General features: G+C 36.3%; 1 protein-coding gene across 2 annotated transcripts in view; it reads left to right on the top strand.

Annotated features, from left to right (window-relative positions):
- LOC150106281 (E3 ubiquitin-protein ligase MARCHF5-like) overlaps window positions 1–27,305 on the top strand; it is a 116,561-nt gene that overhangs the window by 68,945 nt on the left and 20,311 nt on the right. For both annotated transcript variants that reach the window (XM_090392304.1, XM_090392303.1), the window contains exon 4: window positions 14,463–14,822. In XM_090392304.1, coding sequence (XP_090248430.1) covers window positions 14,463–14,822 — 360 coding nt within the window. The remainder of the gene's footprint in view (window positions 1–14,462; window positions 14,823–27,305) is intronic.

Raw genomic sequence — 27,305 nt, 5'->3', positions numbered from 1 at the left:
TTTCCAATGAGGTGACATGAAAGCAATATTTTCCCCAGTTTTGAACTGTAATACTTTCAATCGCCTGTTCTAAAAGCTTAAAAAGTTTTGACATGTCAATATCTCCAGTTACGTTGCGATGCCGAATGAAACTTCTAGATAAAACAATGTCACTTCGCTCCATGATAAGTTTCCTTTTATTCTGGGACTTTTTAAACAAAATCCGATTTCATGAAGTATTTTCCTTAAAGTTTCTCTTTTCCAAGGAAAATTATTTTTTTCTTTAAGCACAGGAATCAATTTCGGAACAGTTGGCACTCTTTTCTTGACCATGTAAAATTCATGAATAATTCTTCTTATAACGTCTACATCAAAATCATTCAAAGTTACGGTTTCGATGGTTTTCTTTCTCTGGCGCTTTTTTTTAGGAGATTTAAATTTTGGCTTACCTTCACCTTTTGATTCCCTACGAATTCTTTAAAAGTCGACCCCGATACTCCCGCAATTGCACTTGCACGTTTTATGACTTGAGAAAGGGGAACAAGGAGACTGCCTTTAACGATTCTTTTTCGCAGAATGTCAGCACATTATTCAATATTATTTTGCAAGAGCTAATGAAACGTTTAACAATAGAACTTGTTGAGTGTACTGGATCCATCATACAAATTAATAATAAAAAATAATGCAAAAAAGCGACAACAAAAATCAAGCTAGTACTAGTACAGCAACAGACAAGAAAGCACGTGATTTCGCATGTTGGCGACCAATTTGTACATCCTTCATCTCTTTCTCCCCTTCAGCATGAATCTAATATTCTTGGCAAAATGCCAAGGAGAGATCTACAAACGGTGGGTGAACTATATTACCATGGACTAAAAATTAATAAAATTGTAACTTGTCAAAATTAATATATTAAAAGTAAAGAAGACCTGACAATAAATGATCAAATGGGACAAACTGGAATTGAAGAGAGTTATAGTATATCTTATATGCTATATATACTTAGATAAGTATAGTTAGGTAGGTATACTTAGGTAAGTGTGCAATGGTTTATAACCAATCTTATATACTTATATCTTATATCTATTTGTTAATGTATAATATGAGAAGGAGTGGGTGAAGAAATGTTGAATGTATTATTATGTGTAGAGGTGTTTTTATTTTTCTGGGTTGGATTAGAATCTCTTGTTGCACTGGTAAGAAAAAGTAACATCAAATGTTAATGTAATTCTGAATAATTCTGTGCTATGACTTCTATAACATTTCTGTGTAAACAGCCCACTTGAGTATCAGCCTGATGATACAGTGTTCTAGGTTTGAGGACAGACTGAGGGACAGACTACAGAGCCTGGTGGATAAGAGAGTTAATATGACAAACATAAGTAGAAGAGAGAGGTTTGTATAAGATTCATGTAGGAAGACAATGGCAAATCAAGGGTTCATTCATGAAAATTGTCTGAGAAGGAAGTGATGATTAGGTTTTATGCTTGGAAAAATCAGAGTATGGCAAATGCAGAAATACTAAGAGTTTAAGATATATTTGAAAGCCATTGTGTTTGATAATGTCAAACACTGACATAGGGGTAATATGACAAATCAACTTCAAAGTGCGAACAAATTATTATATCCAAAACTGATTTTGAAAGGCCAAAAGCAAGACACTTGTATTAAATCAAAATGGCAGTTGCACTTCTTGTATTTTGCCAAAACTGTTTTCCATGACTTTTGTCCAAATTTATTTCTGTTTGTTTGCAGTAAGGTTACCCCACAATCTTCATGCTCTAGTTATCTTGCATTGTGTTAAATATCTTAAGAAATAAGAAGTATCCTCTTACTTTTTAAATAAAGAAAGTTTTATGACTAAAAGGTTTATTAACAACAGGAATTTATTAGCATTTAAAATATGCAAAATACACCTACTTTCACCACCTAAAATAAAACTAGTCTTGAGTAGGATAAAAGTGAATTTCATATTGAAAATAAGAACATGTAAGAAAGTTTTAAAGCAAATAAAAGTTGAGCAGCTCTCAGATGTGAACTGCAGACTAAAATACACAAACATCATTCAAGAAAAAATGAAAGAGTTTGAGAACAGGAACCAAACCCTGGAGGTTCAGTGGCAAATCCTAAAGAAAACATTGATTGATTCAGCCAGAGAGGCATGTGGTGAGGTTGTCTGCAAGGATAGAAAAATCAACTCCTAGGTGGACACAGGAAGTTAAAAAGGCAGTGAAGGAAAAGAAGAAAGCATATCAAAAGTTCCTGGCAAATAAATCAGCTTGTGCTCTTAAGAATACAGAAACAAATGTAAGAAAGCTAAACATTGTTTAAAACTAGCTAAACAAAAGTCATGGGAAGACTTTGGTAAGAACATGGAAAATAAATATCAAGAAGGTTGTTGAAAAAGCTCAGAAATGGAATAAAGTGTGCTATAAAAGGAATTAGAGATGATATAGGTGACATGAAAACTGGAGAAAAAGATATCCTTGATGTATGGAATAATTACTTCAAAAAATTGCTAAATGAAACAATCAGTGATAGCACAGTGGTAAAAACCAATCGGCAGGCATGCAATCAGGAATGTATATCCATACTTGAAATAGAAAAAGCCATCAAAAGCCTGAAATGTGGAAAGGCACTGGAGTAGATGATATTCGACCAGAAATGCTCGAGTATGGAGGTATAAGTCTTACAGTGGCTGCACTGCATAGTTCCGAATACCTGGACAGAGGGACGAATTCCAGATGATTGGAATAGAGCACATAGTACCCATATATAAAACTGGAAATAAAACTGAATGTGAGAATTACAGACGTATTTCCCTACTGAGTGTTCCTGGTAATATTTATGCAAGTATAAAAGTATGAAAGAATGGCCTCAAACACACAACACTTGTTATGTTTATACACAAATGTAAGGAGTATTCAAAATGAGAACTGAGTTTGTTGCATTGATTGAGATGGTATGAGCAAAAGTAATTGGATTAAGTGAAACCTGGTTGTCTGTGGAGTATGTGATGTTGTGAATAGAATTAGAAGGATATATAATTTTCTGGAAGCATGGAGATGTGAAAAGAGGAGGGGGAGTGCTGTTAATGTTGTAGAGGAATTGTATTTGCAAAGTGTGGAAATTGATAGTGCAAGCACAGATTTTGAATCCGTGTGGTGCGAAGTGGAAATAAACAGGTTAGTATATCTGATAGGATGCTGTTACAGGCCAGGGAATGCAGCAGAGAATACTGATTGTGAAATGTTTAGGCAAATTAGTTGGACATGTAAAAAGAAGGTGATCCTGATGGGAGACTTTTATTACATGAATATAGACTGGAAGGAGGAGATAGTGTATGGGATAAAGGAGAGTGAGTTTGTGGAATTTCTGAGAGATAAGTATCTTAAGCAGCATGTAATTGAAGCAACTAGAGGCTTTAATGTTGTGGATTTGGTGATAACTTCACAAGATGCTGTTAACGAAGTGTTGCCACTGCTGCTGGTTGGTGAGAGTAATTATGAGGTACTTGTTTGGGAAGTGATGAAACAACAAAAGGTCACTGCCACAAATGGATACATGTGGAAGTATTAAGCAGGTGATTATAGGAAGCTCTGTAGTCAGTTAGCATCAGTATGTTGGGTAGATGAGCTGAGCAGAAAAGATGTTGACAATACATAGAAACTCACAAGGCAGTATCTGACAAAAGCAATGTATGACTGCACACCGAGGGTTAAGTGAGTAAATAGAGTAGAAGTGAATTAGATGAAATTAAGCAAGCTGTGCTGGAAAAGAAAATGTTATGGATGAGGTACAAGACAGTACCTCATCCATAGGTACTGTCTTGTACCTCAAGACAGTACCTATGGATGAGGTGCTGTCTTGAGCACCTCATCCATAGGTACTGAGGGTGATCAGATCCATGAAAAGTATAAAGTGCAGGCTAGAAAGGTAACGAGCATGGTAAAGAAAGAAAAGGTGCAGTATGAGAGGAGATTGGCTGGTCAGGCCAAGGTTAACTCAAGGGAAATTTTCTGCTACATGGCAAGCAAGAGGAAGAATAATTATGGCAGATTAACATTGGTGAATAGTCATGGCAGCAGATTAACAGCTAATGGAGTTATTGAACGAGCACTTTATCAGCATATATCATATTGATATAAATGATCCCTTGCAATATATAGAAGAGAGGCAAGTATTAGGAGAATTGGAAATGAAAGAAACAGAGGTGCATCAGACATTGGTTGGGTTAGATGTGAATAAGGCTGTGGGAATGGATGACATATCACCATGTATTAAAGAATTTGCACCACAGTTGGTTATACCCTTGACCTGGTTATTTAATGAAAGTCTAGCAGTGGGTAGGGTTCCTAAGGAGTGGAAAGAAGGCAAAATAGTACCACTCCACAAGCTTAGTTCTAAGACAGAGGTCTCCAACTATAGGCCAGTATTTATAAATGTGGTTGTGGTCAAGGTGTTGGAGATATTGGTAAGGATAGAATACAGAATTGAGTTAATGCACGTACCATTCTTTATGATGGTCAGCATGGATTTGTAAAGGGTAGGTCCTGTTTTAGTAATTTACTTGAATTTTATGATAAGGTGACAAGTGTGTTAGATAAGGGAGAATTATATACAGTGATATTCTTAGACTTTGCAAAAGCATTTGATAGATTACCACACGATAAGCTGGTGTGCAAGCTGCAGAGGATGGGATTAGATAGTATATTGGTTAGTTGGATCAGAAATTGGCTCTCTGAACGATGCCAGCAGTGATACTGATGGCAGGAGAGATACAAGAAATAAGAATGTTTTATTGACCATGTTATGGTTGATAGCGATGTTTTCCCGCTGGTTCAGGACACAATAGTATACAGAGGATTTGAAATAGGATGAGATCACTATTTAGTTTTGAGCAGGATAAAACTGAATTTCATATTAAAAAGAAGAATGTGTAAGAAAGTTTTTTAAAATGAATCAAGGTTGAGTACCTTTCAGAGGTGGACTGTAAAATCAAATACATAAACATTATTGAAGAAAAAATGAAAGAGTTTGAGAACAGGAACTAAAGCTTGGAGATTCAGTGGCAAGCCCTGAAGAAAACACTGACTGATTCAGCCAGAGAGGCATGTGGTGAGGTTGTCTGCAAGAAAAATCAGAACTCCATGAAGTTAAAGAGCAGTCAAGGAAAAGAAGAAAGCATATAGAAAGTTCCTAGCAAGTAAGTCAACTTGTGCTCTTAGAGAATACAAAGACAAATGTAAGAAAGCAAAGCACTGTGTAAAACTAGCTAAACAAAAGTCATGGGAAGACTTTGATAAGAACATAAAAAATAAATATCAGGAAGGTGGCAAAATATTCTGGAGGCAATCGAAAAACCTTAGAAATGGAGGAAAAAGAAGTGCTGTAAAAGTAATCAGATATGATAAAGGTGACATGAAAACTGAAGATAAAGATATTTTGGATTTCTGGAGTAATTACTTTGATAAGACTGCTAAATGTAACAAGCAGCATATTCATATAGCCAACAGAAATACGTATCCATACTTGAAGTAGAAAATGCCATAAAAAACCTGAAATGTGGAAAGGCAGCTGAAGTAGATACAATTCAGCCAAGAATTCTCAAATATGGAGGTATACTGTAAGAGTTTTATAGTGGCTGCATTGCATAATTGAGAAGGCCTGGTCAGAGGGTGGAATTACAGAGGATTGGAGCAAAACTCTCATATTACCCATCTGTAAAAATGAAAATAAAACTGAATGTGAGAATTATAGAGATATTTCCAAACTGAATAACTGGTAATTAGTTTACAGAATTAACAACGCATATAAAGTATATTAATTAAAGGTAGCTTTAATGAATAACTTTTATATTTCGGCAATCACGTTGCCATCTTCAGGAACATAAAGATATGGTATGTGCACGCAGGCACTAAAAAAAGCAAATGAGGAAGAAAGCAAGAAACTAATATTGTTCCTAAAGTCCTAGTGGTGCCCTCTGGCAGGCTAATTTGGTTGTCTTGGCAGTTGGGGCTGAAGTTCTCATAATGTAAGTCTCCCAAATTTGGGGTAGTTTCATGCACCCAAATTTGTTGAGGTTAGGAACGTTTTTTAGAGCTGCTGATGATTCCTTGAATAATCTTTTGTATTTAAACTTGCTGCGGTGTATTATTTTCGTTTTCTTCCAACAAATTCTATGGTGGGTATCTAAGGGCATGGTCTGCCAGCCCAGAGCGGCTGTACTGGTGAAACCAGATGTAGTCTTTGTGTTCTGAAATACTGATGTTTGCTGTCCTGCCTGTTTGGCCAAAGTAGGACAATTTGCAGCTGCAAGGGACCTGGTATACACCATGTAGGTCTAGGGGAAGTGGTTGGTCTTTGGTAGAGCGGATAAGAGATGCCAACTTTTTATATGGTCTGTAACAAGAAGTAAGGTCATATTTTTTGAGGATAATGGTGATTTTCTCAGAGGTGCCCTGGATGTAGGGGATGGTGATAGATTTAGTGTAATCTTTATTGTAGAGGGGGGGAGGGGGGTTGTGGTTTACTGGTTTTAGTATTTTTTGGATTTTTTGGGGGTTATAGCCATTGGCTAAGAAAGTGTTGAGGATGTGGTTTAGTTCAGTAGTTAGGGCCTTGTCATCTGAGCAGATTAATTTTGCCCTGTTATATAGTGTTTTTATAACCCCATATTGTTGTGAGGGGGGGGGGATTGCGGGTGAATGTATCTGCCAGTATGGGTGGGTTTTCTGTAAACAGAGAAAACCAAAGATCTATCAAGCTGGCGAGTGATTAAAGTGTCTGGGAAGGGGAGGGTGTTGTTTTCCTCTTTTTCTGAGGTGAACCGGACTCTGGGGTGTTGGTTGTTTAAGTGTGTTAGGAAGGAGTGGAGTGTGTCTGAGCCATGTGGGCAAATAGCGAACACATCATCCACGTAATGAAGCCAAATAGTTTTTGTGGGGCGGAGTTTAAGGCTTTCTCTTCAAAGGTCTCCATAAAGAAATTGGCCAAGGGTGGGGAAAGTGGTGAACCCATGGCTGTCCCCTGTATCTGTTTGTAGAACTTTCCTTGCCAAACGAAATAGCCTGAGTTCATTGTGAACTGAAATAGGGCTGAGGTATTGGGAGGAAACTTGGCTTGGATGAGTTCTAGGGTTTCTTTGAGTGGGACATTAGTGAATAGAGGGGAGACATCAAAACTGACCATTATGTCAGTGTGTTGGAGTGAGAGGTTTCTATACTGGCTTTAAAGTGGGCTGAGTTTTTTATGTGTGATGGTGTGTTGCCTGCATAGTGTGTGAGCGTTTTGGCTAAATGTTTGGCTAATTTATATGAGGGGGAATCAATGCCATCCACTATGGGACGTAATGGCACATTTTATTTATGTATTTTTGGGAGTCCATATAATCGGGGGGGGGGTCTAGAGTTATAAGGTTTTAGTTTGTTAGTGACTTCTACAGGCCAAGAAGTGACTTTCTTAAGGAGTCTGTGGAGAGTTCTAATCTGAGAGCTGGTAGGATTATATTCAATAGGGAGGTAAGTAGTACGGCTAGTACTAAAGCATTTGCTTTTGTTAGTGCCTGCGTGCACATACCATATCTTTATGTTCCTGAAGATGGCAACGTGACGTTGCTGAAATATAGAAGTTATTCATTAAAGTTACCTTTAATTAATATACTTTATATGCGTTGTTAATTCTGTAAACTAATTACCAGTTATGTATGACCAACGTATAAGCCTTGCTACTAGAATTATGATCTTCCATACTGAATGTTCCTGGTAAGATTTATGCAAGTATTCTTAAGAAACAGCTAAGAAAAATTGTGTAGAAGCTTGGATAAGAACAATCTGGATTAAGGCCAAACAGAGGTTGTCAGGATCAGATTTTCACTTTAAGACAAATAGGTGAGAAATCTTGGGTTTGTATTTAAGTTTTGTTGATCTTGAAAAGGCATATGACAAAGTATGAAGAGGAAAGCTCTTCAAAATGGTCCAGTTATATAGTGTAAATGGAACATTATATCAAGCAATACATAGTTTCTAATTTAAGCTGAAAGTCAGCTAGAATTGAAGGAGGTATAAGAAGATGGTTTGAAGTAAAATCAGGTGTACGGCAAGGGTATATGTTATCTCCACTGTTATTCATTAACTGTATGGATCAAGGAAAGGGGTATTAAATCTAATAATTAAAATTGGTGATGTTAATCTTAGCTCTTTACTTTATGCAGATGATGTTATATTTCTGAATAAATTCGGCAGAAGGCTGCAAGATTCCCTAACCAAATTGAATAACTGCTGTAATAAATTTGGTATGAAAATTCAGCATTAAAAAGACAGACCGTGAAAATGTGTGAAAACATTGGCATCAACTGCATTCTGAATGGAGAACCTCTAGAACAAGTAAAACATTTCAGCTATTTAGGCACATTATTTAGGGAGGATGGTAAATTAAATATGGAAGTATACAATCGAATTAGTAAAGCTGGTATGGTAGAAAGTTAGCTGAATAAATTTATATGTAAGAAGCAAGAAATTAGCTAAACCACTAAATTAGTTGTATATAAGACAATGTTCAAACCAATTTTGACTTATAGATCCAAGACTTGGGTTAGAAATAATACACTTGATCATAGACTGGAAATCTCTGATATGAGATTTCTGAGAAAGATTAGTGCAGTGAACAGATGACATTAATGGTAGTATCACATCAAAAATAAGAATATTAGGAAAGAACTTGCCATTGTTAGCATTCAGGAATGTGTTAATCTCAGGTGGTATGGTCACTAAAACAGAATGAGAGAGGAAAGATTAGCAAAACAAGTGTTCTTTGCCAGGTTGGCAGGAAAAATACCCAGAGAAAGACAAAGATGTAGATGGATTGATACAGTAAAATGTGCCTTAGAAGATAGAAATATAAGATTGATAATATTGGAGTCTTGACAGATAAAAGATTAATTTGGAGGAAAGTATTGATCCAAATTTAGTAATGGTGTAATAGCCTAAGACTAAGATGTTGATGGAGTGATACAGTAAAAACTGTCTTAAAAGATAGGAATATAAGTTCTGATAATATTGGAATGTTGAGAGATAACAGGCTAATTTGAAGGAAAATTGCTGATAGGAAGTTAATAATGATTTAACTTTTAAGGTAGTACTCTCCTAAGATCCTGTACACCCTTTGAGGTTATATCTCAAGAAATTTGTTGATGATAGGTAATATGAGTAGTGGACACACCAGGTGAAGAGCAGTTACCAAAAAGGTTCTGAAGGCAGGTGGTTGAGGTTGGAATGATGCTATAGTTTTTAAAAAGGAGAGACAGAGAGTATATTAAAAATTATTCACTATCATTCTCCTTTTTACCTCCAGAACAAGCAGGATTCAGAAAGCACTATTGACTATGTTTATATAATGAGACAAATCATTAAAAAGAAAATGCCCAAACCCCTTAGGTCTGGCATTTACTGATTTTGAAAAGGCATTTGATTTAATCTCTGCATTAGTTATTTTAGAAGCCCTAAAACATTAAGGAATTGAAAAAAAAAAAAAAACTTATATTGATATACTTAGTCATATATAAAAATTCAACTGGGCTATAAAATGAGGAACATAAAATGAAATTGCCTATAAAAAGGGAGATTTCATTTAATCTAAATTATACACAATAGTTCTAGAAGAAATAATTAAAAATCTGGATAGAGGAATTGTGATAAGTGGGAAATAACTAAATCACCTATGATTTGCTGATGACTTTGTTCTTTTAGAAAACCCAGCTGAAGAACTTCAACAAATGATTAATGAATTGAATGCAGAAAATAAAAAGAAAGGATTAAATATGAACACAGTTAAAACAAAAATAATGTATAATAAATACATTACCAAAAAGACGGTACAAAGGAAACACCAGGAAATTGATATAGTATGTTTACCTAAGACAAAAGATCACAGTAGACGGAGGCTGTGAAGATGAAATATATAGAATTCAACTTGGTTGGACAGCCTTTGAAAAACACCATGAAGCACTCAAAGGAAACAAACGAATCTATCTTAAAATAAAAATATTTGACAGTTATATACTTCTGGTCATGATATATTGAAGTGAAACATGGACTTTGACTAAAATATTGACCAGAAAGTTGAGGATTACCCAGAGGAAAGTGGAAAGATCATTACTCAGTATTGCCATTCTAAATAAAGTCAATACATGAGTCAGAGCTCAGACTAGGATGAGGGACGTTATATCAGTCGTTAAAAGATCCAGATGGCAATGGGCAGTCATATTGCAAAACGTAACACTCAAAAATGAACAAAGTTGATCTCTGAATGGTATTATCCCAGATATGGAAAGAGAGGAAAACTGTTGGAACTCAGTGGTAAAGAATCCTTTCTTTTAGGCCACCTGAACAAACAACAGGAATGCATACAATTTACAATCGAAATTGAAAATCAGAACTCGCTCTCGTTCCTGGACACACTGGTCACACGTCTTCCTTCAGGCAGTCTATCCTTCATGATCTACTGCAAACCGACACACACTGGCCGATACATATATGCTAATTCATACCACCACCTATCACAAAAATATGGAGTCATTAACACCCTTAAAAACAGAGCTATAACAATTTACTCTAACCAGCAAGGCTCTGAAACAGGAACTAAAAATCATCAGTGACACATTTATAAATAATGGCTATAACAAAAATACTATTAATAAAATACTTCATAAAACATCATCAGAAAAGAATCTACATTACAGTAAGACCATAGCCATCTCATACATTAAAGGATTATCAGAAAAAATCAACAGAATCCTACACAATATAATCTCAATGCCACCTTTAAACCACCTACAAAACTTAAAAACATATTCAACTCCTCTAAGGATCCTCTCCTCCCATTGCCACATCCTGGAGTTTATTGCATTCACTGCACCTGTAACTTACCATACATTGGTGAAACAGGACGTACAATCCCTATACATAAGAAAGAACACATAAGACACATTAAATATAACCATTTTGGTGAAGCAGGCCTCTCAGATCATGCTCTCAACACCTTACACCAAATCGACTGGAAAAGTACCCGCTCTTTACACCATGCAAAAACATGGTATGAAAGAAAATTTAAGGAAGCCTGCAAAATTCTGATAAACCATCCAAATATCAACAATAATGGTGGCATGAAAGTTCCAAGAATCTGGATGGCACACATTCAGCCTACTTAATATTTAGTATCCAGCATACTTCAGGACTCTAGGCAACCTTCAGCTAGTATTGGAAACCATCCCATACCAACTGGTTGGAATGTATATGTATAATCATGGTGTTTATATGTATAATCTTTATATATGTTTATGTATAATCATTTGTTTATATGTATAATTAAATGCATATGTATAATCATTTGTTTATATGTTTATATGTATAATTAAATGCATATGTATAATATATATATATATGGTTTATATGTATAATCATACATATATAGACTTGTTGCTCCCAATGTAATTTTACAACCAATAGATAATGTTAATAATAGGACTCTAGCATTGCTGTAGTAAGTTTTTTTTTTTTTTTTAACCAGAGGTCAGGCCAATAATTGAACAAACCATGTAGATTGTAGTGCAGCTTGTTCTCTGTATATAGTATATATTGCTCCAGAAGATGCCCTTGATATAAAGGTCAAAATGCCGAATGTGGATTTTGGTTTATATTATTATTATTATTACCACCCCAAGACCTCATGGAGTCAAAGACTCATCTGGGAGGTCCTTTTATCACACACACGCAGCTCATCATACCGTGTTTTAAACACATTCAAACTCTTTGCAGACACCACATTCTCAGGCAAGGCATTCCAATCATTCACAACTCTGCATGAAAAAAACCTGCCTCTCACTCCCCCTACTCACACCCTCTTTATACAGTTTCCAGGGATGACCTCTGGTTCTCCCATGATCTCCCACTATTCTCTGTAAAACTTCTCCAGCATTGATCCTATAACAACCCCTTACCAACTTGGTCTCTATCATATCTCCCCTCTTCCTCCTGTCCACCAGACTCTGCAAATTACATCATCTCAATCTTTCCTCATACTCGACATTCCAGAGGTCAGAAACTACCTTAGTCAGTCTCCTTTGGACCCTTTCCAACATCTCTTCATCCTTCTGAAAACTAGGTGACCAAATCTGGGCACAATAGTCAATGTGTGGCCTAATCAAAGCCTTATACAATGGAACAAGAATCTCCCTACTTCTACACGTCAGTGTCCTCCGCATCATTCCCGGAAGCCTTTGTGTTGTCTTCACAATTTTGGCTATGTGTCCCCTAAATTTCAGATCCTTATCCACTATCACCCCCAGATCTCTTATTTCCTCCACCTCGAACAATATATCCTCACCAAGCATAAATTCTGCATCCCATCTTTGTTTTCCAAATTTTAAAACCTTACATTTTGCAACATTGAACTCTCATCCCCATTTCCATGTCCAATCACTCAATTTATTCAAGTCTTCTTGTAAGGCCACAACATCTTCACTACTCTTCATGGTTCATCCCAACTTTGCATCATCTGCAAACAACTGAATATCTCCATTCAAATCTTCACTAATATCATTAATATACAAGTTAAACAGTAATGGACCTAAAACAGACCCCTTAGGCACTCCACTAGTGACTTTCCTTTTCCTGGATATCGCTCCCCCATACACAATTGTTGATACCTATCAGATAGCCAGTCTCCAATCCAATGCACCAATCTAATATCCAACCCCATCTGCTTCAGTTTGACTATCAATTTATCATGAGGTACTTTATCAAAAGCATTTGCGAAATCTAAGTATATTACTGTCTATCCTTTTCGTCTGTCCAAGGAAGCAGTCACTTTATTGTAATAAGTAAGTAGATTACTAAAACATGACCTCCTTTTAGCAAATCCATGCTGTCCATCAAAGATAATACCATTGTTGTCAACCCAACTCTGGATCCTAGTTCTCACAAGCTTCTCCAACAACTTAACCACCACACCTGACACAGAAATAGGCCTATAGTTTGATGCTTGAGTTCGATCACCTCCTTTATGAAGTGGCACAGTCTTGCCCTCCTTCCACTCCTTAGGAACTTGACCAAGTGCAAGATTCATATTAAAAAAATATGTCAAGGCAGGTGTCAACCCTCCTGGCACATTCTTTCAGAATACGTGGTGATATATTATCAAGTCCCACTGCCTTATTTACATCTTGTTTACTCAACTCCCCATACACCTCTTGCTCACCTACAGTCAGTCTCTCCTCCCCATCATCAACTGCTCTCATTCCCTCCATGAAGTCACATTCACAAGATTGAAAGATCTTTATGAACTGTTCATTAAGTATCTCCACCCACACATTCTGCATCAGCTGTCTTTATACCATTTCCTCCAATCAATGTCATCCTTCCATAATCATTCTTTCTTTTGCTGGCTACATATCGAAAGAACTCCCTAGGATTCTTTTTAGCTTCATTAGCTAACTGCTGTTCATACCTCTCTTTAGCTACTCTCACCAACCAAGTCACTCTCCTTGCCTGGTCTTTGTAGAACTCATGAAATTGGTTATTTCCACTTCTCTTATGCTGTCTCCACAGTGCCCTTTTTCTCTGTATTGCCTGCTTAATCTCTTTATTCATCCTTCTCACACTCACCTTATTTAACCTTCTCACCCTTGGAATACATTTAGACATTGCATCTACTAAACAGTTTTTGAAAATCCCCCAAGCTGCATTGATCTCTTTTCCAGCTAACTCCTTATTCCATGCTACACCCGCAAGCTGTCTCCTGAGCTCTTCATAATCACCCCCCCCCCCCCCTTGTAGTTCCACATATACCCTTTTCTCACAGAGGTCCTTGCACTGCTGGCAACTAAAATATTAAACTAAAGTTTTACTCAAACATGGTAGTTGTCTCCATAATTTTACAAAATGTAGTCAGTGGTATAAAAAGACTTAAGATAGGACGGAATGAGAAAATTTGGAAGAGGCCTTCATCTAGAAATGAGCAAAAAATGGCTGAAGAAGAAGAATCAAATATATGATATATTCTTTTTATAACAGAGATATGACAAACATTATACAGTTTTATAGATAAGTATAGTAACAATTATAATTGCCACATTATTATGGTAGTTATCAACTGAAACACAATGTCAATCAATGTTTCAGCCAATTATATTTTACAAGCTGCTGCTTCATTAGAATCCAAGTACAAGTTGTAATTTTTTCCCTCTTTGTCATATCATGTTATTTTTGATCTTGTTTAAGAGGATTATCTGTTATATAAATTGTTCTGGGATTATTATATTTTGTAACTCATTACAAAATATAAATCAAACAAATATTAATATGAAGTAGTTACACTTCATATTAATATTTGTTTCCTAGATGTGGAAACTATTTCATGTACTATTTTTTTTTAAGATTTAAGAATTTCTCCTATTTTTATTTGTAAACTTTTGTTTAATATTTTAGGTACTTGGTCACAAAGAAGGATTAAACGTAATGGAGGAAGCTGATCCGCTGTTTCTTTTAGTTGGTCTTCCAACTATTCCTGTGATGCTTATTCTTGGCAAATTGGTTCGTTGGGAAGACTATATATTACAACTCTGGAGAAGACATTCATGTCGTATTCCTGGCCTCAAACATATTTTTAGCAGTATTTCTTCTGTGTCAAGTTTTCATGAACGTTTTCCTCCTCAGCATAATAACCTTACTGATCCAATGTCTACCACAAGAATTTTATGTGGTGCATTAATGTTGCCTACTATAGCAGCACTATTAGGGAAAGTCTTGTATAATAATGTTAGATCAAATTTTCAGAGGACTTTGTTGGTGAGTATAAGTATAAAATAAGAAAATATAATTTTGTTTTTAATAATAATATTAAGAAATGGATTAGTCATGAATACAACCTAATTACATAAAGTTTGGCCTCATGTACAAAATACATGCATGCATTAAGTGAAATTCATAGGGAGAGTTGTTGTAATGTGCACTTCTTCAATTTATAATTGAAAAAGTGCACATTATTGTACACTGATGTGCACTAGTTGTCTACGTATTAGAGATGTTATAGATTCATTAATTTCACATTTATTTTTGCATAAGGTATATTCACTGAAACTTCAAATTAAGTAGGAAGAAATGTTTTTTTTTTTTTACAGGCTGCCTTTGGATAATTATCTAGCAAGAAGAATATTTTATATTATTTGAGTTTTGTTATATAAATCTTATCAAGAACAGTGTTTAATTCTCAAAATAACTAATTCTTTGTTAATGCTTATTCTAAATCATACATAGTGAAATCTTAATGAGATTTCACTTAGGGCACGAGGCAGCCTCAGAGATATGTGGATTCAAACAGATGCCAAGACAAAGTACACAGAGGGACAACATACAGTAACAGAAAGATAGTAATAAGTGTAGCTCAGTGGCACTTACATCATCTGCACTAAACCACCGAACATAGACTTAAAGTTCAAGTCTAGTTGCTGAATGGAGAAAATTTTTCTAAGTCTATCTTTGACCGGTTCCCGAGTTAGTCGATCTATGGCACAAGAAAGGAGGTTTTTTTTTTTAAAATAGAGGTAGTGTGACCAAGCAGTGTAAGGTACTGGTTGGAGTCATGGGTTTGAATCCTACCACTGCCAAGTTATTTTTAATGCCAGCCTGGTTGGCTGATTTATTAATTAAAATTGCCTTACTCACGAGGTCGACCACACGGGCATTGAGTGTGACTAGGCAAGCACCTCAAAATCAAGTGGCATTAACGACTAGACTTTTCAAAAATGATTCGATGTCATGAGTGTAATATGTATGCATGGCAGAATGTAAGAGATGCAGTTGTGGAGAGAATGAACGGGAGATGAGAGCAACTGTGGATTTGTAGGAAGTGTGATATATTATTAGACCATGAGTTCATGAATTGCAAAACACACTGAAGAAATAAAAGATGGCATAAATGAAAGAAACGGAAATTAAACAAATACTAATGAAACTGAGGGAGCGAAAGAATGCAAGAATGTAGAAGTGAAAGTTAGTGATAATGGAGCGAAAAGAAGTACGAATGAGGAAATGGAAGTAAGTTGCAGCAGAACGAGAGGTAGTAAGACTGTGGAGCAACAGAGAATGAAATTGTCTGAAAGTAAGATTTGATGAAACAGTTATTAAAAATGAAAACTGAAATGAGGAATATGCAGAGTGATATTAGATGTTTAGTTGAAACTAATGAAAGTGTGCAAAAGAATAGAATGAAAGAAAAAAATGATAAAAGAGGTGTCGAGTGATTCCAGGGTAGCAGTGTATGGAGATTCCATAGTTAGAGAATTAGTTAATGAGAGAGTCCATAAGGTTTGCTATCCAGGAGGAAGAATGAGTAAGATAATTCAGGAGTTGGACATGAGAAAGAAACAAGCAAGGGGGAATTATTCATGGTTGTGGGGACAAAAGATTTAAGTGGATATAAGGATGAATATCAGGAGGTTATTGAGAAGAGTGAAAGATAGTGTAGAGGGAAAGGTTGTCACTGTGCTGCCGAGGTATGGCAGTGATGAGTTGAGAATCTTGAATTAATGGTATGCTAGTGGAGCTGTTTGAGGAGAAGGGAGTACAGCTTGTGGGTGTATGGCATATGTTTGAGGGAAGAATGGAATTATACGGGCATGCTGAGTTGTATTTTAATGGCTTTGGAGTGAGTGCACTGGCGAAAGTGTTGCTAGATGGAAGTGTAGTGTGTGATGCAAGCAAGAAATCAGAAGTAAGAGATGAAGTGAAAAATCAGGAGAGTGGTATTGAAGAGGCAGAACTGCTTAGCAGTGGAAACAGTAGTATCATGAGAGATGAAGAGAGAATGGGAATGCAAGAGGAACAGGAGAGCCCTGGTGGACAGGGAAACATGGCATAAAGAAAGAGAGAGAGAGTGGATGTTAAAAGTAGTAGTGAACATGTATGGAGATGGAGTATATTGTGATGTGGGTGGGAAGTTGAGACTGAATGGATATGTGTGGTAAATGGTGATAAAGGTGATTGGGCAAGGGTAGGTGTGGCGAGGAAATCTCAACCAACAAGTTGCTTGGATAGGACTGGTTATATACCTAAAAATGAACTGCTGTGTTTGTTTACAAATGCCAGAAGTATCAGAAATAAGGAGATTAAATGGTTTAACCAATTGAATTTATGCACCCCAAAATCATTGGGATAAGTAAAACATGGTTAAATGAAGATGATATCCTAATGGGAATAGAAATGGAAAGATACAGTATTTTTTGTGAGGATAGAAAGGACAAGAGGGGAGGAGGAGTGCTGCTGGATGATAGCAGGGGAATTATGTCCACATAAGGTAGACATGAAAGGGAGAAATAGGGGCAATAGTTGTGAGGCAGTGTGGTGTCAAGTGGAGGTCGACTGGAAGACATTTAGTTTTAAAAGAGGTATACCATGAGTAGACATATTGATACAAAATTAATAATACTATTAAATAATCTTTGTACGTGAGTTTTCTATTATTAATTTTGTATAGACATTTAGTTGGATGTTGCTATAGGCCAGGGAATGTGGAGGGTGGTGATGAGGAAATGTATAAACAACCTGGATTAGTGAACAAAGGAAGGGTAATTATTATGGGCAACTCTAATTATGGTGGTATAGATTGGGATGAAGAGATAGCATTTGGGAATAAGGAAAATGAATTTCTCAAGTTCTTGAGAGATAACTATCTTAGACATCACATAAAGGATGAAATGATATGATCATTTCATCTGAGGATATAAATTGTGAGTGGGGTTTTGTACTTTTCTCCAATTGGTGAAAGTGATCACCTGGGTTGTGGCTAGCTGTATGCAGATTTCTGTGAGAAAAGGATATATTTGGAAGTACAAGGTTGGTGATTATGACAAGCTGAGGAGACAGCTTGGAGCTATAGCATAGAATGAGGAGTTTAGTGGTAAGGAAATAGATGCTGCTTGGGAACTGATGAAGAAATACATAACATCATTATTGTGTGAATGCATTCCAAAGGCCAAAAGGCTGAATAAGGTAGGTGCAAAATGTATGAATGAGGGACTTAAGCATGAAATCTGGAAGAAGGTACTTTGGAGGCAGTACAAGAAGAATAATGGTAATAATCACTTACATGAAGAATATAAAGAACAAGCCAGAAGAGTGATTCAGTTACTAAGGAAAACAAAAGAAGTATGAGCAGAAATTGGCAAATCAGGCAAAGAAAAACCCTCAAGTGTTTTAGCTATGTGGCAAGTAGAAGGAAGAAGGATTATGGTGAGATGATGTTAATGGATGAAAATGATAAAATGGTAACTGCTGCAGTAGACATTATTGAGGTATTCAGTTACCAATTTATCAGGGTGGAATCATGAGCAACTTAAGTGTAGAGGACACAGGAGAGATGGATTAATTGTGTGTGAGCAGGAGGTATTTGAGGAAATAAATAACCTTCATGTGAATAAGGCGATAGTATTTGATGACATATCGCCACACGTCTTAAGGTAATTTTCAGTAGCATTGGTATGCCTGTTTAATAAGAATCTTACAACAGCACAGGTTACAAGGGAGTGGAACTAAGGTAAAATTGTTCTGCTTCATAAAGGTGGTGATAGGGCTGTGACTACAAATTATATGCCATTCTGCATATCTGGAGTGGTGTTGAAGGTATTAGAGAGATTGGGTCGGAGTAGGATACAGAAATGGGTTCATAACAGTAGTATTCTCTGGTTATCAGCATAAGTTTGTTAAAGGGAGATAATATTTTCTTAACTTATGTACTATAACAAGGTGATAACTTGGACAGGGGAGATGCATATACAGTGGTGTACTTGTATTTTGCAAAAGCTTTTGATAGACTGCCACACTACAAGCTGTTAAATAAATTGAAACAGATGGGATTGGATAACAGACTTCTAAGTTGGATCAGTGACTGGTTTTCAGATAGGTATCAGAAAGTTGTATATGATGGTGCAGTATTCCGAAAGAGGAAAGTCACTAGTCGTGTGCTGGAGGGGTTTGGTTTTGGGACGATTGTTGTTAATTTTGTATATTAATGATATTGGGATAAGTTTAACTAGTGATATGCAGCTGTTTTCAGAAGATGCAAAATTGGGAAGAGCAATGCAGTCAAGTAGATGTCATGGCTTTACAAGAGGACTTGAATAGATTGCATGATGGGCAGGTAAGAGGAATTGTGAGTTCAGTGCTGCAAAAGTATAGGGTTTTGAAATTTGGTCGGCAGTGATGGGATGCTAAGTGTACACTTGGTGGAGAAACTTTAAAGGAGGTAGAGGAGATGAGAGATCTGAGAGTGGTGGTTGACAAGGACTTGAAATTCAGGGGCCATGTTGCACAAGTTATCAAGACATCACCTAAGAAAATGGCAATGATTCAAAGCACCCTGACATGCAGAAACAAAGAGGTTATGATGAATTGTATAAGGCATTGATCAGGCCTCATATGGATTATTGTGTACAGATTTGGTCACTGGGTTTTCATGGTGATGAGGATATGTTGGAAAGTTGTCCAGAGAAAATTCACAAAGGTGGTCAGTAGTCTTAGGAATGTGGAGTACGAGGACAAATTGAGAGAATGTAAATTACAATGCCTCGTGAATAGGAGGAGGAGGGGGTATGATTGAGACATATAAGTTAGTCAGGGATTGTTATCAGGTTGACATAGAGATTTTTCATAGAATGGGAGAGGTGGGGGGGGTAGAAGAAGGGGCCATTGCTGGAAACTGTATAAGGAGGGTGTGAGCAGAGGAGTGAGGATATGGTTCTTTGCATGGGAAGTGGTTGGTGAGTGGAATGCATTGCTGGCACTATCTTGCCCTCCTTCCACTCCTTGGGCACCTTTCCAATGGCCAGACTCATTGAAATGTCAGGTCAGTGGAGCCTTCAGTTCTTTTGTGCTTTTGGGTTCTCACAAAACCCAAGCAAAATGGATGTTTGTGATTGTCTGTGAAAATACTAGTGGTGGTGGGCAGTAGATGGCATTGGTGTAGATGATGTGGTTCTCTGTAGTTGGTGGAGACAGAGTTGTAGAGTAGCTGCCCTTCCTCAATGAGTCTTTGGACTCCTTGGAGGTGTCACATAACAATAATAATAAAATCTCATCCAATCCCATTGCTTTATTGACATCCAAAGTACTCAATATTTGAAACACACTCTCTCTCTTGCACTTCCAAACTTCAAACCTGCCCCCATCCCTCTGGTATTAAAATCTACTTCTGCAGAATGAAATATCCTAATAAAGATCATTAAATAACATCATTATGTCCTGCAGAAGGCGATGAGCACCAAGCTCTTGTCATATTCATGTTTTGCCTTCTTTACCATATACTAGTCACTCTGCTGGCCTCAGTCTGATGTTCTTCATGCATCTTCATTCCACTCCAGTCTTTTCATTATCTCTTCCACAACTTTTTTTTTCTTCACTTGCAATTCCGGTACACTTTACACCAAATGGTGTTCTCTTTTTCTCTCGAGGTGTACAATTTGCCATTGCTGCCAATAAATATTTTTTCACTGGTTCCCAGGCACTGAATGATATCTTGTCCTTCCAATTTCTCCATCCATGGAACTGACCCCAGCTGATTTCTAAGATTATTATAATTACCTGTGTTATAATTACACATACATTCCTTTCTCTTTGATACTTCTGCATGCCTACTCATCAACCAAATCAAAACCACATGTTCAATATATCCAACTGGGAACAGAGATGTCATCTTAGTTATAATCAGATCTTCTGATACTGTGACCAAATCCAAAACTCTTGAACCTTGTGTTCCTTGTAATATGTGTTGCCTAAGACATTTGTCCCTCAAGAATTCCATTCTCTTATTAATAAATGCAGTTTCCTCCAGTTTATACTGCTGTAGTTAAAATCTCTGATAATGATCATTCTTTTTGCACTTGGCAAGCTCAACTGCCTAAATCTCTCCTGTTCTTCACCCTCTATGTTCTCTGGTTTAGAGCAACACTCCACTAAATATCTAAATATTCTGTCCTGCCCACCTCCACTTCACACCATATCCTTTCAAAACCATTAGTGCCATTGCTCTCCAAATCCTCCACTCTGAGAGGACAAAACTCATCACTTATTTGTCCTACCTATCCTACTGAAAAATGCTGTACCCTGCTGCTTTTGTTTTCCTGTCAGTATATCATCTTCCGTCAACCATGTCTCACTGATTCCTATCAGTATCACCAAAATCTCCTTTATTCCAGATATTCCTAGCATTAGTATAAAGAAACATTACCACACTGTTAGTGTTTCTATACCTATCATTATTCCTTCCAGCCTTCACTGGATTATGCATTACACCATGTGTTTTCCCTTCCCCCCCCTAAGTTACTGTTCCCACAAGAATGCTTCTATCATTCATCCTGATAATTCTAATTCCCCTGCACCAAACTCTCACTTGTTCAGAGGACAACATTCTCTTCAGATGCCTACATCCCTCTTTATTCAAATGCAAGCTGTTTCTTGCATATAGTTATTTTCTGTCCTTAAATACACTCAGGCATCCATATAATCCAAGCGTCTCTTTCGACACATTCTATCATATCATTCATTATTGATGCTCTTTTCCTTAGCTCTGCATTATCATACCTGGGTAACACACTCTTTATCTTCCCTCTCTGTTCTTATGTTGTACAATTTACAGACAAAAATTACTAGTTGTGGTGGTGTTGGAAGTGGGCGGTAGATGGCGTTGATGTAGATGATTCGTAGTAGAGGTTAGGTGTAGTGACAGTTATAGATGTCCTCCCACGATGAGTCTTCGGACTCCTTGGAGGTATCAGGAATAATAATAATAATAATAATAATCTCATGCATGAACTTAGTCTCACCACCCAATTTACACTGCCTTCCAAGTTATTTATACCCATCATCACAATCATCTCATCTCTTTGATTTTGCTTAATTGCAATAGTAAATCAGTCTATAATTCCTCTAGTATTCTATTTTGCACTCCTCAGATCATCGAATATCCATACATCACACCTCTTACCATTCTGTTCCTTCCTTGCTCATCTGTTTCACATACTCTTCTCTGACATTTTCTCATCCATTCCAGTCTTTTAATCTCTTTGTCCACAATTTTTAACCTACTTGCACTTGACATTTATCCTCTCAGTCATAACCATCTTCAAACCTACTATACTCCCTAATTTTATATCCTTATTACTTTGAAAGATTGTTAAATTAAACAAGTAGTGACAGAACATTGGTAGAAAATATTCAAGAGGTGTGTATTCTGGAGTACAAAGTAGGTTCCAAAAGTTTTCAGCCTGACATAAAAAATTTGCCCCAATTTTAAAATGCCATGCATGACAGATAGCACCATCTATAGGGAGATTATTGTACCAGTTTCAACTCTCTACCTGCGTCATTCAGTTGGAGGCACTCATTTGACTAACACATGGCACACTAAGTGGCTATAATGTTAAAAATTTGAGTACTGTGCTATGATCAAGTTTTTCGCCAAAGAAGGGCTTTCTCCAAGTGCTATCAAACAGCAATTGGATGGTGTTTATGGGGAAGCTTCTCCTTTATTCCACCATGAAGGAATGGGCTAAACAGCTTGGCCTAGGAAGAGAGAGAGAGAGAATTGAAGATGATCCTTGTGATGGTTAGCCTGTGGAGGTGATGACTGAGTAAAATGTCTCTCTTGTTGAGGAGGAACTGCTCAATGACAGACAGATGAAGCTCAAAGAAATCTCATCAAGGTTGGGGCTTTCTATAACAACCATTCAGAAGCCTGAACTTCTCTCTTCAATTCAGACGGAGCATCATGTGCAAGTTTTGAGAGCTTTTCTAAGGGAATTGGAGAGAAGTGCTGGAATTCATTGTTACTGGGTATGAAACCATGGTCCTTTATTATGATCCTCTTTCCAAAAGGGAATCTACAGAGTGGTGCAAACCAGGTGAAGCACTGCTGAGAAAAGTCAAGGTCACTCAGTTCACCAAGAAGATCATGGCAACAATCTTTTGGGATTGCCAGAGAATTCTCTTGATTGACTTCCAAGGAATACTACGTGAATGCAGAATATTATGCTTCACTTCTGCACAAACTGCATGATGCCATAAAGGAGAAAAGGCAAGAAATGCTGAGTCATGAAGTTCACCTGCTTCACAACAATGCTCCAGTCCATATGGCTATTGTTGCGAGGACTGCATTGAAGGACTGTGGCTTCCAGGAGATTGAACACCCACCCTACAGCCCAGATCTAGCACTCAGTGACTACTACCTGGTCTCGAAACTGAAGAAAGACCTTCGAGGAAAAAATTTGCTGATGACAGTGAGGTGAAAGATGTAGTTTTAGGCCATTTTGCAGACAAAAGTACAGACTATTTTTTCAAGAACATAGAAATGTCAATTCAAAGATGTGAAAGTGTGTTGAAATAATGGGAGATTATGTTGAAAAGTGACATAATTGTTTTCTTTCTAAAAGTTAGTCAAGCTGGAAACCTATGGCACCACCCTCGTATATCAAAAATTGAGATAGAAAAGCTGTAAAAATCTGAAAGGCAACTGGAGTTGATGATATTTGAGAAATGCTCAAATAAGAAGCTGTAACAGTTTCAGTTGCTAATTCAGAAGGTTGAATCCCAGATGATTGGAGTACAGCTGTCATATTTTCTATCAATAAAAAGGGAAATAAAACTAAATGTGATGATTAGGAATTTCTCTGGTAATTTTTACACTTTCTCTGGTAAATCTTACCCAGGTAAGATTTACACAAGCACACTTGAAAAGATACCAAAAAAAATTGTGGAAGAGAAACATAGAGAAAAACAAGTTGTATTTTCTGGCCAAATAAGAGTTGTCAGAATCACATTACAACAAAGTTGTCGGGATCAGGATTACAAATACTTGAAAAATTCAGATCTACAAAACTGTTTTGTAGATCTGAAAAAAAAGGAAAAAAAAAGCGTATGACAAATTCTAAGAGAAAAGCTTTTCCAAAGCCTATAATCATATGAAATAAAACATTAGCAATATGTAGTCAATATTGTAAGTTAGCAGTTAGAAAGGAAGTAAAGGAAGATGGTCGGATGTAAAAACAAGGCAACCCAACTATCTACATGGTTATTTATCATCTATATGGAACATATTATGAAAGAAGATATCAAACTTTGCTCTTATAAACAGCAATACATAGTCAGTATTTAAGCTGTAGATCAGCAGTTAGAAGCTACACTGTTATTTATCATCTATATGGATTATATTATGAAAAAAAGTGGCATTAAACCTGATATCATAAGAGATATCAGACTTGGCTCTTTGCTTTATGTATTCCTAAAGAAATCCAGTGTGAGACTCCAGGAATAAGAGAAAAATTAGCCAAAATATTAAACTAACAGTGCATAAGGCAATGTTCAAACTAGTTTTACCTTATAGATTTGGGAGTTGGTCTAGAAATAAAGCAGTTAATCAAATACTGGAGACAACAGATATGAGAGTTCTAAGAAGAATTAGGGGAGTGAACAGATGGCATCAGTAGCAAAATCATATTAAACATGAAGATATTAGGAAAGAAGCTAACATTATTGTATGTTATGTGTGGGCAGAGATAAAGGTGGTGTGGTCAGTCAACCAAACAGAATCAGAGAAGAAAGATTAGTAAAACAGGTGTTTGATGCCAAATGATAGGAAAAAGACTCAGAGGAAGACCCAGATGTAGGTGGATTGATAGTTTTTAGAACTACCCTATAAGATAATAAATATAAGATTTGGCAATATTAGATTATTATTATTATTACATGACACTTCCAGGGAGTCCAAAGACTTATCGAAGGAGGGCACCACTCAATCCACCAACTACAGCGAACCTCATCATCTACACCAATGCCATCTACTGCCCACCACCATCACTAGTATTTTCACAGACAATCGCAAACATCCATGCCCACGGCGTGATTCGAACCTGCAGCCTTTTTTGACTGGAGAGTGGATATGCTAACCACTTGGCCAACCAGGCCAGCAATTAGAGTACTATTAGATATATGTTGAGAGTTTATTTTTCACTTGGTTAGACTATAATAAGTTTAGTTTAATCCTTTATCCAAGTGTGAGCAAACAAAGTTTGCGCCTGAAAGTATCTTCAGGACTGGGGTAAGGTAGTGCAACACCAGGCAACTCGTTGCAAAGGTGGAGAAAGCTCTCATTATTCCTATCTCAGTATCTCTCATAATGCAAAGCACATCTCCTTGCGGATATGTGTAATGCTATGCATTAAGGCAAGGGCCACTACCCATACCGGTTTCGACCTTTATTGAGGTCTCGTCAGTGGGAGCCAGTACCAGTAGTGGAGATACAAAGGCAGAAGCAAGTTAGGATGACCTCTCATTGCTTCTGCCTTTGTATCTCCACTACTGGGCCTGGCTCCCACTGACGAGACCTCAATAAAGGTCGAAACCGGTATGGATAGTGGCCCTTGCCTTAATGCATAGCATTACACATATCTGCAAGGAGATGTGCTTTGCATTATGGGAGATACTGAGATAGGAGTAATGAGAGCTTTCTCCACCTTTGCAACGAGTTGCCTGGTGTTGCACTACCTTACCCCAGTCCTGAAGATACTTTCAGGTGCAAACTTTGTTTGCTCACACTTGGATAAAGGATTAAACTAAACTTATTATTAGATATATGATTGCATTGACTTTTGGGATGACTTTGCCAACCTGAATGGCTGAGAATAGTGTATCAAACAGATGGTTGCAGTAATAACCAGTGCCGTGCCGTGGGTAGGAAGAGCCCTTGTGCAAAACGTTTTTCAGCGCCCCCATAAAATAAGTTCCCATGAAAAATTTTTGCGAAAAATTTTATTTTGTTAAAAGTACAAAACATTTTATACACATATATAAAAATAAATTTTATTTAACAGTAGTAGAACATTGTAATCACTGAAATTCATAAATAAGAAATTTTTAATAATAAACATTTTCAAAAATGTTTATTCCTTAATATATAAATACAACAGTATATATATATATATATATATATATATATATATATATATATATATATAAAAAATTACTTTTATTTTAATATAAAAAGAAATATTACATAACAAAGATAATTTGGATTCATGCTTTTAACTATATAACAATTAGTATAAATATAGATTTATTTTACATATTTATCCGTCTTGCTTTGGCCGTCACAAAATTTTTAATAATATCTTTAATGTCTAATGAATCCATAATATTATTTTCAATTGATATAATTGATAAATCCATTAGACACTCTCCAGACATTGTTGACTGCAAATAATTTTTTATTAGTTTCAGTTTTGGAAAAACTTCTTTCCCCTGATGCTACGGATATTGGTAATGTTAAATAAATACGCATCACAATCACAGTATTTGGAAACGTGTCGGTTAATTTATTTTCGTATATATAATTTAAAACATCCTGAGGAGCCGACTCATTTTTAATAAAACATTGCAAAGTTTTTAATTCCTCAAATAAAGTCATACCATCAATAGCGCGATTGTCGGAATCTTGATTGTCGCTCAGTTTTAAGTGCAAATCTTTACAATGTTTCATTAAATCTTCATCACTCCAATCTTTTAATTTGCTAATGTCTCTTATAACTTTAAAGTCTTCGCTATATTGTTTTAAGAGTATGAATCTTTCCGTGACTGAAATTATTGTCGTGTCTAAAATCGCGAAGAAAAAAATTATTTTAAAATTTGTTTAGGATCATGCATCGTCTCATCTGATGCTTTGTAACCAAACATTTTTGTTTTTGTTCTTTTGCGAATATCTGGAAAAATAGGATCAATATTAAGATTGCTTGCTACTTCTTTTGCAGTTCTAATAATATTTTCAAAATATTGGTCTGTTTGGCGAGTATTTAATTCTTGTATAACATAATCAAGATTTTCTATAATTTTTCCTATATCAAATGTCGGATTCTGCATTATTTTGCTTGCAACATTTACGAGACTTAAGATTTCGTACCAAACATGAACACAGCAAATAAATTTAAACGAATAAATCTTTGAAATTAAGTTGTCTGCCTGAACTCTAGAATCGATATCTTTAGTTTCATCTTCTGTAATATCAAAAAGAGCCTGGTAAATTTCCTTAATATTATTTTTAAATGGCTTTATTGTTTCTACTCTACTTTCCCACCTAGTAGCAGAAAGTGGTTTCAAATTTAAAACATGAATGTTTTTTTAATATAGCCTAACGTTTCACAGATTGAAAAATAATTATACAATTCCTGTATTATCCCCAAAAAATGTACAGTTTCACAGGATATCTTAGCTGCATCATTAACTACCAAATTT

The sequence above is a fragment of the Typopeltis vanoorti genome, chromosome 5, assembly GCF_054136105.1.
Source record: "Typopeltis vanoorti isolate ZY-2024b chromosome 5, IOZ_Tvanoo_1.0, whole genome shotgun sequence".
NCBI classification, from domain to species: Eukaryota; Metazoa; Arthropoda; class Arachnida; order Uropygi; family Thelyphonidae; genus Typopeltis; species Typopeltis vanoorti.
Note: the sequence above shows the minus strand (reverse complement) of the source record. Positions and strands in the feature narration are given on the sequence as shown.